This window comes from Dysidea avara, chromosome 7, assembly GCF_963678975.1.
Source record: "Dysidea avara chromosome 7, odDysAvar1.4, whole genome shotgun sequence".
NCBI classification, from domain to species: Eukaryota; Metazoa; Porifera; class Demospongiae; order Dictyoceratida; family Dysideidae; genus Dysidea; species Dysidea avara.
Genome location: NC_089278.1, coordinates 29362845 through 29382890, shown reverse-complemented (window position 1 = coordinate 29382890; position 20046 = coordinate 29362845). Strand labels below are relative to the sequence as shown.

Genomic DNA, 20046 nt, shown 5'->3' with positions numbered 1-20046 from the left:
TTGTAGCTATTTATTATCTAATCCAAAACAGCCAAGCTGTAAAAAAAGTGTGCGGCCCTCAAAAAGACTATGGTGAAAAAAGATGTGAAATCCAAGGTGGCGGCCAAGGAATGGTTGTGATGGTAGGTTAATGGTAAAAATTTTAATAACGACAATTCAGGTGAATTTTTGTGCCACTTGGTCTTGGCACAAAATTCACCTGAATTGTCATTATTAAAATTTTTACCATTAACCTACTACCATCACAGCCATTTCTTGGCCGCCACCTTGGATTTCACATCTTTTTTCACCATAGTCTTTTTTAGGGGCGCACACTTTTTTTACAGCTTGGCTGTTTTGGATTATATTTCATTTCTTTTCGTATTTGTATACCCCAAAGCCAGCCTATGGCCGGCTTTGGGACTTTTTCAACCTATCTTTTTTTTTACCACAGGAAGAAGAAAAGATGAAGTAGATGTACTTTAAATATTTTATCAGTAAATGTACAAATTATATATATAATACATATATTGATTACAGAAATCTCCATGGTGGTTTCTTTGTAACTGAACACTCTACAAGGTGACTTCTTATAGATGCTCTCTCTACAGTGTGAATTATTTGTAGCTGAACGATCTACAAGGTGACTTCTTCTAGCTGATCTCTCTACAGGGTGATTTGTTTGCAGCTGAATTCTGTACAGGCGATTTGTTTGCAGCTGAGCTCTTTACAGAATGGTTTCTTTGTAGCTGAACTCTCTACAAGGTAACTTCTTCTAACTGATCATTCTACAGGGCAAATTGTTTGTGGCAGAATTTTATACAGGGTGATTTCTTTGCAGCTGAACTCTCTACATGGTGGTTTCTTTGTAGCTGAACTATCTACAAGGTAATTTCTTCTAGCTGATCTCTCTACAGGGTGATTTGTTTGTAGCTGAATTCTGTACAGGTGATTTGTTTGCAGCTGAGCTCTTTACAGAATGGTTTCTTTGTAGCTGAACTCTCTACAAGGTAACTTTTCTAGCTGATGTCTCTACAAGGTCACTAGTTTGTAGCTGAACTCTCTACATGGTGGTTTCTTTGTAACTGAACTTTCTACAAGGTGACTTCTTCTAGCTGATCTTTCTACAGGGTGATTTGTTTGTAGCTGAACTATATACAAGGTAATTTCTTCTAGCTGATCTCTCTACAGGGAGATTTGTTTGTAGCTGAACTCTCTACAGGTGATTTGTTTGAAGCTGAACTCTCTAAATGATAGTTTCTTTGTAGCTGAACTCTCTACAAGTTAACTTCTTCTAGCTGATCTCTCTACGTGGTGATTTGTTTGTAGCTGAATTCTGTATTTGTTTGCAGCTGAGCTCTTTAAATAATGATTTCTTTGTAGTACAAGGTAACTTCTTCTAGTTGATGTCTTTACAGGGTCACTAGTTTGTAGCTGAATTCTCTACATGGTGGTTTCTTTGTAACTGAACTCTCTACAAGGTAACTTTTTCTAGCTGATCTTTCTACAGGGTGATTTGTTTGTAGCTGAATTCTGTACAGGTTATTTGTTTGCAAATGAGCTCTTTAAAGAATGGTTTCTTTGTAGCTGAACTCTCTACAAGGTAACTTCTTCTAGCTGATGTCTCTACAAGGTCACTAGCTTGTAGCTGAGCTCTCTACATGGTGGTTTCTTTGTAACTGAACTCTCTGCAAGGTGACCTCTTCTAGCTGATCTTTCTACAGGGTGATGTGTTTGAAGCTGAACTCTCTACAAGGTAACTTCTTCTAGCTGATCTCTCTACAGGGAGATTTGTTTGTAGCTGAACTCTCTACATGATGGTTTCTTTGTAGCTGAACTCTCTACAAGGTAACTTCTTCTAGCTAATCTCTCTACAGGGAGATTTGTTTGTAGCTGAACTCTCTACATGATGGTTTCTTTGTAGCTGAACTCTCTGCAAGGTAACTTCTTCTATTGATCTCTCCACAGGGCGATTTGTTTGTAGCTGAACTCTCTACATGGTGGTTTCTTTGTAGCTGAACTCTACAAGGTGATTTCTTCTATATGAACTATCTCTTTCCATAGTTGCATGTACTCCCTACAAGGTAACTTCTTCTAGCTGATCTCTCTACAGGGTGACTTGTGTGTAGCTAATCTCTATACAGGTTTCTTGTTTCTAGCTGATCTCTTGAATTCTCTTCAGGGTGACTGATCTATTAGGATGACTGCTCTATTAGAGTATCTCGATCTCGCTCTTGAGTTGGATTTCGTGTTATAACTCCGTGGCTTTAAGTCTGATTCTTCTACACCATTGATTAGCCTTTATAAGATGATTACTCCATCTGTACAACGATTTTCAAAGCATTACCCCAAGCGGTTTATTTGGTAGACGTGGCAAGCAGTCGTTTTTTATTAGCTAATCTCGATTGCGTAATTGTTACACACTGTTGGTTTTTTCGTTGTATCTTCCTGTTTTTTAGCTCGATTTCTTTCAAACCACGAAAGGTTTGAGGTTCAATAGTTAACCTATTCACCCACCGATTTTCAGCTTCTTCCCATACGGGGTTTACCCTGTAGGCGTGACAACGTATTGGTGTTATTTTTCGTGAATAATCGCTCATAACTCTTTGCCTGTTTATCGTATTCCAGCCAAGGTTGGTACCGAGATGCGCCTTTATATCCCCCTTCTGTGTGCCAAATTTCAAGGCAATCGGATGTGGTGTTCGCGTTTTATAACAGTTTTTGTAAGTGTGCGACAAGAAAAAGAAAAATAAGAAGAAAAAACTAAGAAACTGAGTCAATTTTTGAAGTCGCATATCTCGGGAACGCTTGAAGCGATTTAGCTCAAATTTAGAATGTGGAGTGCTGCAGTTGGAGGGCATGTCCACAGCAAAAATCGTCTTGTTTCATCAAGGAAGCACAGAGCTACGGAGGTGCGAAAATTGCGTTTTCTTTCTTCCTGTCAATATACTCACGGGTGTTACGCGCCGGCTTCTTGGGCCGCACGACACACTACCGTGTGTTTTGATTTTACTTTTCTTGATTGCCGTATATATCAATGAAGGCACTGTTGCAGTGTTTCTATATTTCTACAAACACATAACATTTCTCACTTTTAGAAACATATTTTATTGATCACTGATCTGCTATTCCTATTGCATAGATCAGTGAGCTTCCTTTTGTAGATAACAATCTAATCCAAAACAGCCAAGCTGTAAAAAAAAGTGTGCGGCCCTCAAAAAGGCTATGGTGAAAAAAGATGTGAAATCCAAAGTGGCGGCCAAGAAATTGGCTGTGATGGTAGGTTAATGGTAAAAATTTTAATAACGGCAATTCAGGTGAATTTTTGTGCCGCTTGGTCTTGGCACAAAATTCACCTGAATTGTCATTATTAAAATTTTTACCATTAACCTACCATCACAGCCATTTCTTGGCCGCCATCTTGGATTTCACATCTTTTTTCACCATAGCCTTTTTGAGGGCCGCACACTTTTTTTACAGCTTGGCTGTTTTGGATTATATTTCATTTCTTTTTGTATTTGTATACCCCAAAGCCGGCCAATGGCCAGCTTTGGGACTTTTTAACCTATTTTTTTCTCTACCACAGGAAGAAGAAAAGATGAAGTAGATGTACTTTAAATATTTTATCAGTAAATGTACAAATTATATATAATTATATAATACATGTATTGATTACAGAAATCTCCATGGTGGTTTCTTTGTAACTGAACACTCTGCAAGGTGACTTCTTCTATCTGCTCTCTCTACAGGGAGAATTGCTTGTAGCTGAACGATCTACAAGGTAACTTCTTCTAGCTGATCTCTCTACAGGGTGATTTATTTGTACCTGAATTCTGTACAAGTGATTTGTTTGCAGCTGAGCTCTTTACAGAATGGTTTCTTTGTAGCTGAACTCTCTACAAGGTAACTTCTTTTAGCTGATCTCTCTACAGGGTGATTTGTTTGTAGCTGAACGATCTACAAGGTAACTTCTTCTAGCTGATCTCTCTACAGGGTGAATTGTTTGTAGCTGAATTGAGTGAATTCTATGCAGGTGATTTGTTTGCAGCTGAGCTCTTTAAAGAATGATTTCTTTGTAGCTGAACACTCTACAAGGTAACTTCTTCTAGCTGATGTCTTTACAGGGTCACTAGTTTGTAGCTGAATTCTCTACATGGTGGTTTCTATGTAACTGAACTCTCTACAAGGTAACTTGTTCTTAGCTGATCTCTCTACAGGGTGATTTGTTTGTAGCTGAATTCCGTACAGGTAATTTGCTTGCAGCTGAGCTCTTTAAAGAATGGTTTCTTTGTAGCTGAACTCTCTACAAGGTAACTTTTCTAGCTGATGTCTCTACAAGGTCACTAGTTTGTAGCTGAACTCTCTACATGGTGGTTTCTTTGTAACTGAACTTTCTACAGGGTGACTTCTTCTAGCTGATCTCTCTACAGGGAGATTTGTTTGTAGCTGAACTCTCTACATGGTGGTTTCTTTGTAGCTGAACTCTATACAAGGTGATTTCTTCTAGATGAACTATCTCTTTCCATAGTTGCATGAATTCCCTACAAGGTAACTTCTTCTAGCTGATCTCTCTACAGGGTGACTTGTGTGTAGCTGATCTCTATACAGGTTTCTTGTTTCTAGCTGATCTCTTGAATTCTCTTCAGGGTGACTGCTCTATTAGGATGACTGCTCTATTAGAGTATCTCGATCTCACACTTGCTGCACCAAGTTGGATTTCGTGTTATAACTCCGTGGCTTTAAGTCTGATTCTTCTACACCATTGATGAACCTTTCTAAGATGATTACTCCATCTGTACAACGATTTTCAAAGCATTATCCCAAGCGGTTTATCTGGTAGGCGTGGCAAGCAGTCGCTTTTTATTAGCTAATCTCGATTTCATAATTGTTACTCACTGTTGTTTTTGTCGTTGTATCTTCCTGGTTTTTAGTTCGATTTCTTTCAAACCACAAAAGGTTTGAGGTTCAATAGTTAACCTATTCACCCGCCGATTTCAGCTTCTTCCCATACGGGGTTTACCCTGTAGGCGTGACAACATATCGGTGTTATTTTTCGTGAATAATCGCTCATAACTCTTTGCCTGTTTATCGTATTCCAGCCAAAGTTGGTACCGAGATGCGCCTTTATACCCCCCTTTTGTGTGCCAAATGTCGAGGAAATCGGATATGGCGTTCGCGTTTTATAGCAGTTTTTGTAAGTGTGCAACAAGAGGAAGAAAATAAGAAGAGACAAAACGAAGAAACTAAGCCAATTTTTGAAGTCGCATATCTCGGGAACGCGTGAAGCGATTTCGCTCAAATGTGGAATGTGGAGTGCTGAAGTTGGAGGGAATGTCCACAGCAAAATTCGTCTTGTTCCATCAAGGAAGCACAGAGCTACGGAGGTGCGAAAATTGCGTTTTCTTTCTTCCTTTCAATATACTCACGGGTGTTACACGCCGGCTTCTTGGGCCGCACGACACACTACCGTGTGTCTTGATGTGGAAAGTGATTGTGGATATACATTTTGTGCAAGATGTGCACTGTATACTCAACCCACAATCAATCTATATAGCATAAATATACCACCACCATTTGTGACCGGATTTGCGAAAAGTGGTCTTCCACACACATCCAATTTATCAACTTTGACAACTCATAACTTCAGATTGGAAATGGCTATTGATTTGAAGATTGGTCAGTATTGAGAACCAACATAGCTTAGTGGATGGAGAAAGTTGCAGGTTAATAGGTTTCTTGAATACTGAGTTATGGTCTTCTGGGTTCATAGAATTGGATGTGTGTGGAAGGCCCCTTTTCGTAAATCCGGTCACATTTTCTGAGTCAGTTAGAGACTGCCAATCTGATCTTTGTGGCTTTAAAAACCCTTGGGTTTTTAAGATTCTCATGGTGGTTCTCTTAATTATAATGTAGTGTCTATGTATTTAACTGGAATACTGCTGGTATTAAGAGTGAGATAATACATCTACCAATATATTTCCCCACCATATACAATGTCAAATCACACCGTGTTGCACCTGAGCTTTTGGTAGGGATTTGACATGGTATATATTTACCCTATGGATAGTGCATTTGACATCTTGGTGTGTCAAATCCCTACCATAGCCCTAAGTGGGGGTGATAGGTGCATTACTGTACACTTGGATTACTTAAGGTTACGGGATAGTGAGCGACTGTCAAACAAAAATTTTATTATGTAATTAAAGCGGGCTTGGTGTTGTTGTGTTGTGTATCAGCTGGTAACAGGCTTAAATTGTTGGGAGAATAATAGCGTGCTGACTGGACAGGTACAAGGTACAAGAAAACACACATAACAGTACAAGATAACATAGAAACAACACACTTAGCAACTGGCATATCTGTAAGCGCATGCGTAGTTTTGCTGACTAATGGCGATATTTTCCTGAACCAAAAATCAGGACTGTCAAACTAGTTGTTAACATTTTGTATAAACAGACTACTACTAGTCTGGCTTCTTGTCTAGGTCCTGACGGAGCCATTTGTTAGAAATAATGTTTCTAGTGCTTGTGATAGCAATTAAAAAATTAATTTTGTGACCACAGTGTCTTGCTTTAGGCCATATTGTAGTCATATTTCAGCAACTATACACATTATTCACGAATCCTCTTTTCAGTCCCTCACAAGTGATGTTCTTTAAACCTTAGAATTGTTAGTAAGTTCTCATGTTTCTTCATTGGTCTGATTTTGGTTCACAGTTTTCACTAATTGGCATGGGGACAACTCATGTTTCCATAACAACATTTGAATTTCATGTCGATTAATGAGAAGTTAAGAATGCATAAATATTTGATAACAATGCATTAAGAAAAATCAAACCCCTAATCATGAAAAATGATCAACAGTGTACATGTGGGGTTTACAGTATCCCGTAACCTTAATTGGGACAACATAAAAATTATCAGCACTGAACGGTGGAATGATCTATATATTTAACCCTAAAAATTAGACAAGCAAGAGCGTGAGATTATAGTGCTACAAGCTCTAGAGCAACTAAGCTATACATGAAAATCCCCAATGTCAAAGGCTTCTTTTTATGCATGGATACAGAGATTGCAAACATAGTATGTTGTTTTTTCCCTAATCGTACTTCCAGTTTACTTATTCATAGCTGCACTAAGTCAATTGCATGAATTTTATTCATCTAGTCTAGATACTGACATTTAGTATTATACATACGTAAATGTTTCTTTCACTACATGTGTCTTATTGTGTTTTAGGCACATGTGATTATAGTGACATAACTTTTTTGTAATGTAGACGGTGATAATTAATTACTATGGTTTCATGATATGTGACCAGGACTGCGGTAACATGGTATGATTGTGGACACATTAGAGTTCCCAATTTATGTATTTATGCATTGAATGTAATAAAGATACATGCATGCATTATTTTGATTGCATATGTTAGTGATTTATATGTTTATATGTATTCACATGATATTTAGTATTGAGACATCGGAAGTCAAGCAATATCAGTGTTGCTAGGATATTCTGTGTTGGCTGCTCTGATGCTGAAATTAAACTGGATCTCTTGTTCTGTTATTATGTCAGTAATGTTGTCATACATATTTTATCAAGACTCACGGTAGTGAGTCGCGAGGCCAAGAAGCACAAAGCGCACGCCCACAAAACAACAAATATGCGACCACTACTGTGAGTCATTTACATGAGGGATTGATTACGCAATCTTTTAAAATCTGCATGGCGAAATCTCAGCCTTACTAAAAGATTCCGCCTTGAAACCAAGGGCATGTAACCTTTGTATAATGAGTAACTACTACACGAAAAGTCAGGCGAATTGTTGGAGTAGTTTGTTCCATCGCCCCCCCATTTACAATGCATTAATTAAATCATTTATTCAAATGTGCATCGTTCTTTTTTTCATTTTCTTCGTCATCGCATCCGGCCATTGGAGCGATTTTCTTTCAACCATGAAGTCGTATTGTAAAAAGGCTTCGGCTATCAGGGGCTTTTTACACAATGTATCTGTACATTTAATTTCGCTAAGAGTTGTTCGTTGGTTTATGAGATCGCTTTTGTGCTCTTTGAAGATTCAAACTTTCCGCCATGACGTCAAGATGTGAGGCGCCCGCCTCAATTCCCAAACCCAAACAGTGTGGAAGTGGTTAGCCATAGCGAGCTGGCTGATTTCATTGTGCTGTCAACTCTTGGTTTAATTGTAAGTCCATGGCCAGTCGCTGATTTGTTTTAAATTCGCCACGGTATGCCTCCACTGACTCGTTATAGCGTGACTCCGGCCCATGCAGGGCCGTACATAGCTATAGCCAGCTGTTTCATACCCGCTGTAGTGATATAGTTGGAAGTAACTTACTGCTAAATTACCCGTACACGTCTTTAATCCCGCCCCAGCCCTTCAGTGCCTGTGAAACTTCAGTGTTCACTTAAAACGCCAGCATCAGCGCATCACCTTTCAGTAACCCACAATTATAGACCGAAACTCTTTATAACGATAGCATGAATATACTATAATAGTAAACAATTACATTATGATGATCCCATAAAATTTAAATAATGACTACAATAGCACAAGAAGCCAGATACACTAGCGTTTGGCTATGAAGTACCACCAAGAGTTCATAATATAGTAGTGGGGTCTTGGTAGCTACCACATATTAATTTTTCTTCACCATTTGCGTAATTTGTCCATTGACCATAAACTCATCCACCAACAGTCACAACATCAGTATCCACCCTGCATATACAGAAAGGGATACAGTATGGTAAGGCACAGCAACTAAAACCATGTAATCATATAGTCAGACTAACATGTCAACAAACACTTAATTCCACTATTATGATTATTGTGAAAGTGAGCATCCCACATAGCCATTCTCAAGATGTATTCTGCATACTGCAGCAGTTGATGACCAATATTGGAATATATTACTTGACTTGTTTTGTGGTTCTCACCTACATTGTTGACATAACAATTTTTGTTGCTAGGAGACATATAAACTAGGAGGGACTAATGGTTATAGCATAATGGTAAACAAGTTACACAACAGCAAAGGAAATTTTAATTAAACTAGCAGTGATTGGATAGTTGATAGATAAAATAGAAGACAATTTGTAGTATTTCCAGTCCTGATTGTTTGAGAATAAGCACATTAGCTGCTATAAGCATGAAAAAAGCAAGACAGACTAAATTTTAACATATAAACTCATTATGCGTCCACCAATGTGTTCCCCTTGGATGTAATGCCTGTAAGTGGGGCTTTACAAGGCGAATTGACATGAAACTGCTGCTTCACTATGGGGCATTTGACAATCATTCATTAAAAACCCAAGTATTTTTCTACGCTATGTCAAATCCCCCACATTGCAACTGGAGCCAGTGGTGGGGATTTACACAAGCTCCAGTTGCAATGGTGGGGATTTGACACAATGGGTTTGTCCTACCATGGGGAATATAACATTCGGTTGTGCCCACTATGGCCCTATATATGCCCAGGGGGGAGGGGGGGTTAGTAGGGCAATGCATTGATATGTGCATTATGTAATGGTTGTAGCGCTGTGGGGAGTGCATTGCCTGATATGTACGCACGATGCCCGAGGGCGAGTGCGTACGTATCAGGCAATGCACTCCCAGTGTTACAACTAATATGTTACACTTCAAAGAAGCTTTTTAAAGTAGTTCTAACCCTTTCAAGTTACTTTTACAGTAGTTTTAAGCTGCTAAATTCACTTTTAAGTTAAATGCCTTTGATGTGGTTGAGGGTGCCTTTAATGTGGTCTGGCATTTGTCCAGGATCCTCTGTGGTGGTTGAATACATCATTATTGTTACTATATCAAAGCTTCATATTAGCTGTTACTATCATGTACCACGGTAGTGGTATCATGTACCACGGTAGTGTCATGTACCACGGTAGTGGTACATAATAGGGATCAGGCAGAAATTTTTCAAAACACTCTAATAGAACGCACGACAAAAGCAGCCTTCCGAGCTTTAGATTTTATTTCTAAAACATTCTAGACCTTTCTTTTGTGTTTACAACACTAGCCAACAAGTATTAAAAGTAAGGGAAATGGTTTTAGGTGTTTTTTAAAATTTTGAAAATGGTTAGATTCTCCATCTTCTTCTTTCTTTCTTCTTTCTTTCTTCTTTCTTGTTTCGCGCGCCTACAGCTCGTAGGAAGTAGATATCAGCCCTAAAAACGTATGGCGTATTTAAAAAACATTCGTACCCAGGTCTGTGTGGTATTAAAATCTTCCCTCTCTAATGCGATTGCGAGATATAGAGCAAGAATCACTCTTCGAGACGCCATTCGATCGAGAAGCCATACAGATGATAATATAGAATTGTTTAAAATTCCATTGCTTTAGCTCACCGGACTAAAATGCATCAAGTTGTATCACACTAACCATTAAACATAACTATTGTTCACTGAAACTCGGGTTTTAGACTTCCTTCATTACGAGACAGTGAAGGGGGTGTGGCCCGCACCTCGTCACTTAAACTATTACTGTACGCCTTTCGTGTATACTTTCTATTATATTCTTCAGCTGTTTACCAGCTAAGAGTCGACATAACAAGGCTTGTAAGCTATTGGAACGCACTGGTAAATTTCGAATTGAAAAGGGGTGTGTCCCTTCCATACGCGATTGAAAAATAAAAAGCGGGATACTCCGTATACTCAGCACTTTAATTGGAGTCGACCACGTTTTATTAAGCGTGTGTTTTACTCGTGTTGAGATTTCGCACCGCTTCGTTGCAGTAAACGGTCACACTAGTGGATTTATCTACTCGTCAAAGGAAAGTGGTATTGTTTACTGTATTGTTAACTGTATTGTTAACTAATTGTTTATTAAACTTATTTATGTAATTGTTTATTGCCAGTTGATATTACAATGGGTTTCTTTATTAAACAATCATGTACTGTTGAACGTATATTTAAGAAGTAGTCCATGTGCATGGACATGAAAAAAATCATGAAACTAGTGGGCCAAAAAAATTATTAATTTTCAACAAGTAGAATAGGGATCAAAGATTTGATTTTGAAAAAAACTGCGTAAACAAGAAGTAATAGGGATGATAATCCACAAAATTCTATGCATCATCAGTTCAAAGCAAGTTATTTGAATAGTGTACACTCAATTTGCGATTCCTATTTCAACTTGTGGTTAAATTTTGTTAAAATGTTGAAATAGGAATCGCAAATTGAGTACACTATTCAAATAACTTGCTTTGAACTGATGATGCATAGAATTTTGTGGATTATCATCCCTATTACTTCTTGTTTACGCAGTTTTTTTCAAAATCAAATCTTTGATCCCTATTCTACTTGTTGAAAATTAATAATTTTTTTGCCCCACTAGTAACACTAGTACTTACTATGTAAGGTTTTCAAAATGTATAAGAAACCTTATCACCACGAGACAGTTTTGATTGTGGGATTCGGTTGATCTTAATTGAGAGCCACAGGAGGCTCAATTGTAGGCCACAGGAGATCACTGAAGCCCACAATGTAAAGTGGATGTTGGTCATATAGGTTTCATATACATTTTACTACAGTATTCAATAGTACAGGTTTTTGCAATTGAATTCGGCGACTTTGCAATTGAATTCGTCCCGTTTGCAATTGAGTTCGTCGCTTTTGCAATTGAATTCGTCCCATTTGCAATTGAATTCGTCCCGTTTGCAATTGAATTCGTCGGTTTTGCAATTGAATTCGTCGCTTTTGCAGTTAAATTCGTCCATAACAAGAATGGCAGCTGGAGCAAACATGAAAACATGATGTAGCAGCTGCTACAAGAACTTGTTCAAGTACAACAGTAGTAAACAACTCTTTATAAGGCAATAATTCTTCCTCTACAGCCTCTCTAACAACATTCCAAACTCTACTACGCCATTCGCGATGGGTGTGGCCATTCGCGATGGGTGTGGTCACTCGCGAGCAAGCTAATTAACTTGTCAGACAGCTATCAACTTCGCGTACTACCAGCTTCAATTACCTTCTAGTGTCTCAAGTGTAACTCTCCAAGGCATAAATAGTTCATCTCTTAATGAACGGGTTGGTTTCTTGGAGCCGTTTTGTTTATGACGAATTGTAATGCAAACGCGACGAATTCTATTGCAAAACCGACTAATTCAACTGCAAAAGCGACGAATTCAATTGCAAAACCGACGAATTCAATTGCAAACGGGACGAATTCAATTGCAATACCGACGAATTCAATTGCAAACGGGACGAATTCAATTGCCAAGGCGACGAATTCAATTGCAAAAACCTGTAAGAAGCATTAAAGCTGTACAGTTTGTGGAATGCAGTAATGCTAAGTGTGCCACATCACATTTGTAGCATAAAGAATTCCTTTGATCTGAGGTGTGAAAGTGTTACATATATAATATGGTGCATCTACTGGGGTAAGTAGATTAAGCCTGTACCTTGTGGGCCTAAGCATGTTCCTCTCCTGCTTTAAAAAATAATCTTTTATTGCCTGCCCCTAACTGGAGCTTGCCTGACACCTTCAACATCACAAAAAGCTGTCTAAAATGGTTAATTTAGCTTTGACTATTGGCAAACTACAACACTCAACAATTATATCAGAGTATACATAACTCTATATATCTGCCCAGTTACTATATAGTAGGGTCCATGCATGGTTGTCTCAGATCTGCTTATATTATTATCACATCAATCAATTGATGCATAGTAATTACGGCCTACTGTATGTACGCATTGAGCTGAGTCCTCAAAAATATTAACTCATTTGTAGTATTGACTTACCCGCTAATCATTCAAATGCCTGACACATTATTTATAGCCAAAGTTTTCACCATACATTATAGGATATAGCCTATTAACCTTTCCTGAACTGTTGGTGGAAGCACTTGTTTGCTCTTGACATCTTTGTTGTCATCACCAACCATCTTGGTTGGTTGAAATGTTGAGAAAATACCCTCTTTCATTTTTAGCTGTTTTCTCAGGGTTCAGCTCAACTTGTTCGCAGTCTGACCCACGCAGCTAGAACAAGCCAGCTATGAGGCTCTGGAGGGGGGGTGTCATGTTAGCTCACGCTGTAGGTAGATCTGCAACCGCACGCGGTCAAAGTCTTGACCAATTTTCACCTTGACCTTTGACTTGCAGCATTTATCATCGTGACTTGAGCGTTTCTTGTTGAACTTTTGACCTCCACTTATTTCTCTATTTTCCTATACGCACCTGCACTTGTAACCTAGTATGATACTTTCTTAGTGCATGCTACCAGCAGCTGGGAGAGAAAAATCATTATAATTATGGCGAAATGCCTGTTGGACCAATAAAACATCTTCTTGGAGATCCTTACTTCTTGTGAGTTACTTATAATTCCGTAAACTTGATAGTAGCTACGTATAGTTTTCGATTGTGAGTTTCAAATCTTCCAAAGTTTCAAAGCCTTAGGACTACCTAACCTAATTTCAAGGCCTTAGACTTAATGACTTAGACCAAATGACTTATAGTTGGAAAGGTGTAACAGAAAGGGGCCAAAGTAAGGAAAAAAAAATCCCTCCAACCCCAGGATTCGAACTGCAGGTCACCCAATGTCTAGTTGGGGCCACACTCAGTCTTTCTCCAGGAGGGATGGATTTTCTTCCTTAAACCTAAAGTATTTATTATTAACACTTTACAGTGACCAGCACTGAAGGTCTACAGACCCTTGAACCACTGTAAGAGCTATTTTGTGGCCTTGATCGTTGACTTAGAGTTTGACCGCAGTCGCAGATCGACCTACAGCAAGAGCCTGAGTGACATAATCCCAGGAAGTTACTATGGCATGGGAGATTCCTGTCTAAAAATACGACGGTAGTTATATGTGACTGTCTCTGGGAAAACCGGTCTTATCGCCCATTTAAAAGTATCGAGAAACGTCGGTTTTAAACATTAAGTGTGTTGTAGCTGGCCAATGGTGGTAGGTACGCATACCAAATTTTCACACGTTTCACAGCAATTTCTTACCTTCCTGATCATCCACTGAAGAAGTAATCAGCAGCTAAGTTTCCCGCCATTTTAGGTAGTTTTTAAACCGAGGTTGTCTGTATCAGGCGAGCTCCAGAAGGGTGGGAGGCGGGGGCCCTGGAAGGCGGGCAAGATGGTGTTCAAAAATTGAAAAGAAACGTGCTGGGATGAACTGGGCCAAGTTATAGGCCATTCAGGGCTCAGAACTGGCTAAAATGAAAGGAAATTTACAGCACAGGTCATTGTCCAACACCACGGAGCTGTACAGCCACACACAGCCATCACCTGGTTGGCCAGGGCTCCATCAAGACTCCAGACCACTCGTACGGCTCGCCACTGTGCTCTGAAAAAGCAGCCAGCAAAAGCAGACCACTTCACTCTGGTCGACTGTGGCAGTGAAACTTGATAGTGCATTCATTAAGCTTTGTGTTTGTGTGAAAAAATCAAACTTCCTGTCTTGGGCGATAAGAACGGTTTTTGTAGATCCAGTCACATATGTTAAAGTATAGCCGCGAGTGCTATATAAAAAATAAAGTACTCGGCGCTTGGCCTCGATGCTAATAAAGCACGAGGCGAATATAACACGAGCAAGGCTATGCTTTAAATGATTTATGGAACTTTCTAGTGTAGCTTCACCATACACTAGGACTCATAATTAACAAGCGTTGCACGAACTATTAGCAGCCTGAACGCACACAAATTAATTTAACAAAGTAACTCACGCGTATTTCACCATAGTTTGGCATAGTAGACGTTCATTGCGTCTTTTGGCAGGTTTTGTTCGCAACCCACAATCGATTCTATTGTGAGTCACATGGTGAAGTATTTCCGTGATATCTCCAGGACTTGTCCGTTTACATTAACAAACGTAACAGCAACGTTACCTTCTCCCACCCATCATCGAAGCATTTAGGTATGTCTATAAAAGCAATCCAGTGGTGGAACTCGTATTGGCTGGGGTGATTGATCACTCAGCGTGGCGAGGCTATCAGCCTTCACCGGCTTGGGTGATTAGTCGTACTGGCGCGAGCCCCGTAGGCTATTAGCCTACACTAAGGCACGTGGGCAACTGTGCTTTATTGCCCACAAAGAGTGCTTTATTGCACCGCAAAGAGTGCTTTATTGAACGAATAAAGCACTCTTTGCGGTGCAATAAAGCACTCTTTGTGGTCGATGAAGCAGCTGGCCGGCTGAGAGTGTACTTTATGAAATTTAAAGTACACTTTTTCCTTTGATACTGTACACCGTGTCCCAATTAATGACCTTCACATTTAATGTCAACACTCCAGAATTCACATACACAATTCAAGTAGAAAACACTTATAGTTGAAACTTACAGATTATCATCCAGCTGACAGTGTTGTATACAATATATATCTGAGGAAACTGAAATCTGAAATAAACAAAATTTTGCTGTGCTATACATCTTGGTATATATCAATGAATAGAAAGCATTATCAGAAAACATGACAACATGGCAGGCTATGAAATATCGAATTCAGATGCACATGAACTACATTCTAATTACTGTAGGGACCATAATTTCTATGGTGGATCCTCATTTAACCGAACATCAATGTTACTAGAATTTGTTAAGTGTTTAATGTTTTACTAAACAAAGCCCATCAATACATACACAGCTCCTTCAACTTCATTGATATATATTAAAGGCTAAATGACTCAGTATAATCGAAATACACAGTAGTGTGTTCAACTGTGTTGTACAGCAAGAAAACCGGTGCACCACACAGTATATACTGACAGAAAGAAAGAAAAACAAAATTTTCATGCATGCATAGCTCTATAGTCCCTACACTATTTTTCATTATAAGTGTCCGCCAAGTAGGGTAAACCACACAGTAAATTTGATTGAATTCACTCCAGCTAAAGGCACAAAAAGTTTTGATTTTTTCTTCCTAAAGGATCTACAGAGGCCTAGATTATTTTTTGCACACTTTCCTACTGTATAGCAGGTTATTTTCCCCGAGGTGTAAATTTTCCCGAATTTCCCGAATGAGCTCATGACTCGGGAAATTTTATTCTGCATGATAGCTAGCTAGCTATAAGAATTGTGTGATTAAGATAATTTTGGCGCGATTGTCAGCTGGCAATTAAGTCGAGATCACTTTTAGATCATTTCTCTAAGAAGCGGTGTGAAGCTCATTTTCCAGATCCCAGGGGGCCATTGAACAGCAAAATACTTCCCTCTACAATTGCAGCTGCTAATGCTGAAGTCATGCGTGCCATAAATGTGAGTGGTCATGGTTCTAGCAAGCTCAAGTCTACTGGTGAAAAGAGGGGCATTTACAATAAGTATGCTTCAGAATTCAAGGCAAAAGTAGCAAGATATGCTATTGAAAATGGCAATAGTCGAGCTGCTAGGAAATTCAGCACTACAGATAAAGTTATTGATGAGAGTTCTGTGCGAGGGTGCATGGGTTACAACATACAATAGGGAGATGGAAACGAAACGAAAAGCTGGTGAGGAAGTTTCTGCAATACCTGTGCTACCTGTTGCAAAACGTGGTTGACCATTACTTCTGGGGGATACACTTGACAGCGAGGTAAAATCTTACATTAGAAGTGTTTGCGAAGGAGGTGGGCTAGTTACAACAGAGATAACAATGGCAGCTGCAAGAGCAATTATTAGAAAGTACAACACGGGATTAATAGCTGATGAGTCTACGGGTGAGGATGGCCCTATAAGAATAACATCAGATTGGGAAAAATCATTATCTTTATTATCTTTATTATTAATTACTAGGCGGGCAGCACAGCTGGTTTTGCCTAGGATGTAAATCACAGAACACATTACAATCAATGAGTTAAAGTATGTATGCTACATTGTGTATGTTACAGTTACTAATAATAAACAGTGCATGTGTTGATTACAATTACTATTCATAAATAATAAGTTACAGCATACAGTACATACATATAATTGCTAGTTATAATCAATCAGTGAGTTATAGTGCATATATTACAATAGAAAGAAAAAAGAAAAGTTACGATAATATAGTTATACAATTAATAACTCACGTAGTTGATTAGTAAAATTATCTAGAGTAGCAGCTTCGATAGCAGAAATGGGTAGTAAATTCCAATCACGAAAGGATTTTGGAAAGTAACTATTATGATAAAAATTAGTTCTAGCAGTAGGTATATTGAAGTGAAAATAATGTTGAAATCTAGTGAAGGGTGTGGTGGTAGTGGCTGTAATATAGGTAGGTATTTCTAGTGAAACTGAATTGTGTAGTCCTTGGTATAAGATAGAGAGCCTTGAAATTTGTCTTCTAATGTTCAATGCAGGCCATTGCAATTCTGAAAGCATGCTGGTCACACTGTTTTCCCAGTTGTAGTTAGATTTTACCCATCTGGCAGCAATTCTCTGCACCCTCTCAATGGCTTGGATATCTTTAGATAAGTGAGGATCCCAGACTGAGGATGCATACTCTAGTTTTGGTCGAATTAGTCCCAGGTAGGCAGCGGATTTAACTGATTCATCACAATTATTTAAGTTACGTCTCACAAAGTTTAGTGACTTTATTGCATTACTAGTGATGTTGCTAATGTGTGGAGAGAATGACATTGATGAGTGGAATAGGACTCCGAGATATAGATGCTGATTTGTACGAGTAAGTGCTTCATTGTCTATGTAGTACTGGAACTCAGGTGGTGAGGTAGATCTAGAACAGGTGAGTATAGCACATTTGTTGGTATTTAGGCTCATCTGCCATCGCTTAGTCCATTGGATGATGTAGTTTAAGTCCTGTTGTAAAAGATGGTGATCTTGTTCTGAGTGAATGACACGGTATAGTACACAGTTATCTGCAAATAGTCTGACACTGGATGTGATGTTGGTAGTAATGTCATTGATGTATAATAAAAACATTAGTGGGCCTAAGACTGTACCCTGTGGAACTCCTGAATCAACATGAATAGATGTTGAACTGTGACCCTTGATGACTACCCTTTGCGTTCTCTTTGTTAGCCAGCTGAATATCCAATTATAGATGTTACCTTGAATTCCATAATGGTGTAGTTTCTTCATTAAGCGTTGGTGTGGTACAGTATCAAATGCTTTATGGAAATCGATGAACACTAGGTCAACTGCATGGTGATGATCCAGTGATAGCTGGATTTCTTCTACAATATTAAGTAATTGGGTCTCGCAAGAGTGATTGGGTCTGAAGCCGTACTGTTTATCACAAAGTATTTGGTAAGCAGTCAAGTGATCCATTATGCTGTGGTAGAGGATGTGTTCTAACAGTTTACTACATATGGAAGTTAAGGAGATAGGTCGATAGTTACTGGGATTGGCTCTATCTCCCTTTTTGAATGTTGGTGTGACATTGGCTGTAAGCCAATCTTCTGGTAGGTTGCCAGAGTTCAAGGACTGAGTGAATATTACTGTCAAGATTGGAGCTATTTCATCACAACAGTGCTTAAGAATGCGAGCTGGTATGTTATCAGGGCCACACGATTTGGAGGAGTCCAGGGTAGAAAGTAACTTTTTAACTCCATCAACTGAGATTGGTATATTAAGCAATGGTGTTATGGGAAGTTCAGGGCTTTCAGGAATATAAGATAGGTCTTCTTTAGTAAAAACAGATTGAAATTGTTTGTTGAGAATCTCAGCCTGGTCTTTAGAATGGTACACAAGTGAACCCTTCACTTTAAGAGGTGCAATTCCATGAGTATTTTTACGAATGGTTTTGACATACCTCCAGAATTTCTTATAATTAACACTACCATTATTAGAGAACATCTTGTTTTGATACTTGCTATGAGCTTCACGGATAAGATTAGTTATGTTGTTCTTTATGCTGCAGTAGTTATGCCATGCTTCTTCTGTTTGTAAACGTCTTGCCTTATTGTATAATTTTTTACGTTGTTTCATTTGTTTCTTGACGTTACTAGTTATCCATGGTAATTCTTTATTAGGTTTAGACATTGTTTGAGGTATATTAGTAGTTATTGCATTATTAATAGCCTGCTTAAATTTGTCCCAGTTTTCTTGAACACTATTAGAGTAGGGGTCAGAGGAAAGAAATTCAGCCTTAAAGGTTGAAATATCAGATCTGAGTTGAGTCATGTTACCCCTGTCATAAAGAAATATTGGGTGCACAATATCGTCAGATTCTTGTTTGTTGTTTAGCATTAGTTCACAGTACACAGCTTCATGATCTGAGATACCAGGAATGATCTCCAAATTAGTGACTGATTCAGGGTGTGATGAAAAGATTAGGTCAAGGATGTTTTCTCCACGGGTAGGTTCAGTAACTAGTTGATCTAACCCAAACTCGTTTACGGATTCTAACAGTGACTGGTTTACATCAGTACCATAAGTCGGATTAGGGCTGATTTGGCCTGTACCATCTATCCAAGAGATACTAGGAAGATTGAAATCTCCTGCTAATAGTATTTGCGGTGTTTGAGATGATTCATTATGGGACATGTTTGAAAGAAAGTTATTTAACATGGTAATAGGTGTGACATTGTTATTAGGAGGTCTATAAAATGAACACAGACACAAAGGTTTGCTATTTGTGATTTGGAGTTTCGCCCAGATCATTTCTGCTTCATTGGATGGATTTGAAAGTTCTGAGATAATAATACTGTCTCTAAAACCTATAAATACGCCACCACCACCCAATGAACGGTCTTTTCTGATAATTTTGTAAGAGCTAGGTAAGATTTCGGATGATAAAAATGTTGAATCGATATGAGATTCATTTCCAAGGACGATATCAATGTTGTAGTGTAAAAGTAGTGCAGATAACTCATTTCTTTTATTTTGGCTTCTAATACTTCGACAATTGATGATTAAAAATTTGAGGGTATGATTACTTTGATTTTTACATTGTACTAGTGGGTCTAGTCAATTGCTTGATGATTCCATTTGATCATCTGGCAATACAGCTTGAGATAGAACAAGATTACGGTTTTTGACTTCACCATGGAGCTTATTGTTAACAAAGATCCTATTACCGCGAATTTTAATTACTTTACGATTGATGTCTTTTTGGATTAGACTCCATCTTTCCTTGAGGAGAAGAGATTCAATTTGTCGTTCCTCTGGATT

General features: G+C 38.6%; 1 protein-coding gene across 7 annotated transcripts in view; it reads right to left on the bottom strand.

Annotated features, from left to right (window-relative positions):
• Positions 1–8467: 8467 nt before the first annotated feature.
• LOC136259654 (uncharacterized) overlaps positions 8468–20046 on the bottom strand; it is a 73399-nt gene continuing 61820 nt past the window's right edge. For all 7 annotated transcript variants that reach the window (XM_066053148.1, XM_066053147.1, XM_066053146.1 and 4 more), the window contains 2 exons: positions 15299–15354; positions 8468–8715 (listed from right to left, as the gene is read on the bottom strand). In XM_066053148.1, coding sequence (XP_065909220.1) covers positions 8696–8715; positions 15299–15354 — 76 coding nt within the window. In that variant the 3' untranslated portion in view covers positions 8468–8695. The remainder of the gene's footprint in view (positions 8716–15298; positions 15355–20046) is intronic.